Below are 5,339 nucleotides of genomic sequence, written 5' to 3'. Positions count from 1 at the left end.
GTCATTCAACATTAAGATTATGTAATGATCAGTGGTTTTAACAGATTTTAATTCCATTAACTCCACATCAGGTTTTGAAATGGTATACATCGTAACAACCTCATCACCTGAGGAGGACATGTCCTGGTGTATTGCTCCCGTTGCACTGGGAAAATGAACCATATGAAAATGCAGAATTATGTTCTGATTGCACCTTTACCTCGAACCAAGGACTCAAATGAAAATGAAAGAGACTTCAATTTAAAAGGTAAGTGATTTTATTTATACTCAAATTTTAGACATTGGTGCGTTTAATAACAAGAATCCATGATACGCCTCATGCTGTTGACCCTCATGGGGTTGGAGCCCATGTGCATGCTCAACTCTCTCATGTTCCTGTACTCTCCAGGCCTCATGTACATCTGCCTGCCTCTGTAGTTGGGCTGCTCGTACATCAGCCAGTGGCCGTCCATCACATTGCAGGACTGCATGTCGTTCATGCGGAAACGATCGGTCATGGACTCACAGTCATCGCTCAGCTCGTGCATCTGACCTCCGAAGTTCTCCTTCTCGTACATCCTCATCCTAAAGTTTCCTCTGTGCTGTAAACGGATATGGGAAAGGTGTTTTACCAAATTGTGCAAAATATACGTTCACATTGCTTTTGCTGGAACTGTCTGTATGGCCTATGGGAGTCAATGAACAGATTCCTTTCAATTTACCATGGGGATGTTACGGCAAGACCTGATGCAATCGTTCATGCCCATACGCTGGTGGTCACCATACTCTCCCCTTCTCACAAAGTACTGGTTTCCCATGAAGTTGGAATGATCATAGACCATGAAGCAGCCGCTTTCAACCCTGCAGGAGTTGCACCTGCTCAGGTAGGAGGTCAGCTCAGGGCAGTCGCTGGAGGTCTCATAGGAACGACCCTGGAAGTTCCTGTCCTCGTAGAAGATGATCTAAATACACACAACAAAACCATAATTTACAAAAACAAATTTTAGTTCTAACAGTACAGTACAATTGATTGATTGTTATAAACAAATTAGAAAAAGCTTAAAAGTCCAATTCTGTCAAAGCTCCCCACACCTTTCCCATAGACATGGTTGCGGTTACTGTATTGGTCTCAGGATTGTACAATTTTCTGTATGTTCCCCTATCGCTTTTATACTTGAGCTGACAGCCAAAGAATATGTGGCTCCATTGTTCAAACCCCTGACAGAGCAATATGACACAGAGGCCCACCCTGTACAGTTCAATTCAAAGTGGCCTTTAAAGAGTCATTATTTGCGGCCGTTTGCATTTGTGAGGAAAGCCCATCTCTTTATTGTTTCTGTTGAATAACAGTATGAAGGCGAATTCTTCATATCGAGGCTTTTCAGAGATATCAACAAATCCAACGGACATTTGTTCATGGTTATTACGATTTAAATCTTTATATTTAAAAAAGCACAAAGAAATAGTAGCATAATGATTCAAACATTAGTCTATCAGAAAAAGATAACACATTACTGAATTATTGTATTCATATTAACTGGTCTTGCCCAGTGTTAATACATGTGGATGAATTTCTTTTTTATCCTAATATTATAAAATGGTTGTTGATATTTTCTATCCTCCAACAAAACTGCTGCATAAAATGTATCAATTGGCAAATTGTATAACTGGAATCCAAAACATTGTAGTAAGGTTTGTATAGTGGTTAATACCCTCTAAGGAAAAAAGGTTTCCAAAAGTGTTTGGCTGTCCCCATAAAAGCTCAGTTTTTGGTTCCAGGTAGAACCCATGTTTTTCTGTGGAAAGGGTTCTACATGGAACCCATAAGGGTTCTACCTAGAACCAAAATAATTTTACATGGAACCAAAAAGATTTCTTCAAAGGCTTTTCCTATGGGGATAGCTGAAAACCCATTTTAGGTTCTTGATAGCACCTTTTTTTCTAAGAGTGTATGTTTCCACTGATATTTACCTGGTATTTATTTGGAAATAATTCAGTACCAATGGAGACATTCTTTTACTTACCTCAAATAACTCAATAGTTGGTAACTGTCTAGCACCTAATAATGCCATGCTCGTATTAATAGGCCTTGGCCTGTTCCGACAATATTAACAGACCTAGGAACAGTCATGCCGCGGGTTGCATTATGCACTGGATTTGGTCCGTTCCCAATTCACAGTCATGCCATTTGGGTTGCATTATGCACTGGATTTGGTCCGTTCCCAATTCACAGTCATGCCATTTGGGTTGCATTATGCACTGGATTTGGTCCGTTCCCAATTCACAGTCATGCCATTTGGGTTGCATTATGCACTGGATTTGGTCCGTTCCCAGTTCACAGTCATGCCATTTGGGTTGCATTATGCACTGGATTTGGTCCGTTCCCAATTCACAGTCATGCCATTTGGGTTGCATTATGCACTGGATTTGGTCTGTTCCGGTTCACAGTCATGCCATTTGGGTTGCATTATGCACTGGATTTGGTCCGTTCCCAATTCACAGTCATGCCATTTGGGTTGCATTATGCACTGGATTTGGTCTGTTCCAATTCACAGTCATGCCATTTGGGTTGCATTATGCACTGGATTTGGTCCGTTCCCAATTCACAGTCATGCCATTTGGGTTGCATTATGCACTGGATTTGGTCCGTTCCCAATTCACAGTCATGCCATTTGGGTTGCATTATGCACTGGATTTGGTCCGTTCCCAATTCACAGTCATGCCATTTGGGTTGCATTATGCACTGGATTTGGTCCGTTCCCAATTCACAGTCATGCCATTTGGGTTGCATTATGCACCGGATTTGGTCCGTTCCCAATTCACAGTCATGTAATTTGGGTTACATTATGCACTGGATTCGGTCCGTTCCCAATTCACAGTCATGCCATTTGGGTTGCATTATGCACTGGATTTGGTCCCGCTTCCTAAACTGCTCAGCTCGTTAAGTTTGGGAGGTTTGATAGCGAGCCAGTTTCAACCTCTCAAGAGCCCTGTCAGACCTCGTTTTCCTGCTACCCTCATAAATAAGAATCAGAGTTTAGCGATTAACGCTTTCATCGACTCAGGTGCCGATGACAGCTTCATTGATGCCGACTTAGTGGAACAGCTGGGGCTTTCCAAGGAGCAATTACCGGAAGCCATTGAAGCAACCACTCTGAACGGCAGTAGTCTGGCACGGATCACTATGAGGACTGAACCGGTTAAGATGTTGTTGTCGGGGAATCATTCAGAGGTTATTTCTTTTTTCATTTTGCCTTCCCCCCCATGTTCCTCTGGATCTTGGATACCCCTGGCTAAGAGAACACAATCCTTCGTTCGATTGGGTGACTGGTAAGTGTAACAGATGTGAAACGGCTAGCTTAGTTAGCGGTGCGCGCTAAATAGCGTTTCAATCGGTTACGTCACTTGCTCTGAGACCTTGAAGTAGTAGTTCCCCTTGCTCTGCAAGGGCCGCGGCTTTTGTGGAGCGATGGGTAACGATGCTTCATGGGTGACTGTTGTTGATGTGTGCAGAAGGTCCCTGGTTCGCGCCCGGGTATGGGTGAGGGGACGGTTTAAAATTATACTGTTACATTGATGCTGTTGACCCGGATTACTGGTTGCTGCGGAAAAAGGAGGAAGGTCAAAAGGGGGGTGAGTGTAACGGATGTGACACGGCTAGCTTAGTTAGCGGTGCGCGCTAAATAGCGTTTCAATCGGTTACGTCACTTGCTCTGAGACCTTGAAGTAGTAGTTCCCCTTGCTCTGCAAGGGCCACGGCTTTTGTGGAGCGATGGGTAACGATGCTTCGAGGGTGACTGTTGTTGATGTGTGCAGAAGGTCCCTGGTTCGCACCCGGGTATGGGCGAGGGGACGGTTTAAAATTATACTGTTACATAAGGTAACTAGTTGGAGCATTGAGTGCCATGCTAACTGCCTCAGGACTGCCTGTTCTCATGCTGTCCCCAATCGGGTCAGTGAGTCTGCTCCTCCTGATTTGTCCCTGGTTCCTGAAACATATCACGAGTTGGGTGAGGTGTTCAGTAAGCAGAAAGCTCAGTCACTTCCTCCCCACCGACCTTATGATTGTACAATTAAGCTGTTCCCTGGAGCTGCCTTTCCCAAGGGACGGTTATACAGTATTTCTCGACCTGAGCGGGAAGCCCTGGAGACCTACATAAAGGAGTCTCTTGCTGCAGGTCTCATTCGTCCCTCGTCATCACCCCTGGGAGCTGGATTTTTTTTTGTGAGTAAGAAGGATGGCTCTCTTCGACCATGTATTGATTATCGGGGGTTGAATGATATTACGGTCAAGAACAAGTACCCCTTGCCCTTGATGAGCTCCGCTTTCGATTCTTTACAGGGTGCTACTGTGTTTACGAAGCTTGATCTACGCAATGCGTATCATCTGGTTCGGATCAAGGAGGGGGACGAGTGGTTGACTGGATTCAATACACCTATGGGACATTTCGAGTACCAGGTGATGCCGTTTGGACTTTCCAACGCTCCAGCAGTGTTCCAAAGTTTGGTGAATGACGTGCTGAGGGATATGATCGGCCTGTTTGTGTTCGTTTACCTGGATGACATCCTGATTTTTTCCAATGAGCTTTCCAGCCACATCCAGCATGTTAAGCAGGTCCTGCAGTGGTTATTGGAGAACCGTCTGTTTGTGAAGGCAGAGAAGTGTGATTTTCACGCCCACACTACATCCTTCCTCGGGTACATCATCTCCAGGGGTGAGATCAAGATGGACCAAGAGAAGGTTCGGGCGGTTCGGGATTGGGCCCGGCCCGGTACGAGATTGCAGCTCCAGAGATTCCTGGGATTTGCGAACTTCTATCGGAGGTTTATCCGTGATTACAGCCGGTTGGCCGCCCCTTTAACTGCTCTGACGTCTTGCACCAGAATTTTCTGTTGGACTCCTGAGGCAGACCGAGCATTTCTGAACTTGAAGAGCCGATTCACCAACGCGCCGATTCTCTCTCAACCTGACACTTCCCGTCAGTTTGTTGTTGAGGTGGACATGTCTGATGTGGGGGTGGGCACCATCCTGTCCCAGCGTAGCTCCACTGATGGTAAACTCCATCCCTGCGCCTTCTACTCTTGTCGTCTTTCACCAGCTGAGAGAAACTACGATGTGGGTAACCGGGAGCTTCTCGCTGTGAAGCTTGCCTTGGAGGAGTGGCGTCACTGGTTGGAGGGAGCGGAGCAACCGTTTGTGGTCTGGACTGACCACAAGAATCTGGCTTACGTGCAATCGGCTAAACGTCTCAACTCCCGTCAGGCCAGGTGGGCTTTGTTTTTTGGACGCTTCAATTTTTCCCTGACGTTCCGCCCTGGGTCGAAGAACGGCAAAGCGGACGCCTTGTCCCGGATGTTCT

General features: G+C 45.7%; 1 protein-coding gene across 1 annotated transcript; it reads right to left on the bottom strand.

Moving 5' to 3' along the window:
* Positions 1-239: 239 nt before the first annotated feature.
* Positions 240-1,221, bottom strand: LOC118366939 (gamma-crystallin M3-like). The gene is made up of 3 exons (XM_035749803.2): positions 1,072-1,221; positions 702-941; positions 240-581 (listed from the first exon to the last, which is right to left on the bottom strand). Exons 1-3 carry the CDS (start codon positions 1,084-1,086, stop codon positions 291-293), a joined length of 546 nt encoding a protein of 181 aa, XP_035605696.1. The 5' UTR covers positions 1,087-1,221; the 3' UTR covers positions 240-290.
* Between the last annotated feature and the right edge of the window lie 4,118 nt (positions 1,222-5,339).

This window comes from Oncorhynchus keta, chromosome 34, assembly GCF_023373465.1.
Source record: "Oncorhynchus keta strain PuntledgeMale-10-30-2019 chromosome 34, Oket_V2, whole genome shotgun sequence".
Lineage (NCBI taxonomy): Eukaryota > Metazoa > Chordata > Actinopteri > Salmoniformes > Salmonidae > Oncorhynchus > Oncorhynchus keta.
The sequence above is the reverse complement of the archived record's forward strand: the minus strand, read 5'-3'. Positions and strand labels throughout refer to the sequence as shown.

Coding starts and splice junctions, on each gene's coding strand:
- LOC118366939 (XM_035749803.2), bottom strand. Junction 582..701: donor CTTGCCGTAACATCCCCATG/GTAAATTGAAAG, acceptor ATCCGTTTACAG/CACAGAGGAAACTTTAGGAT.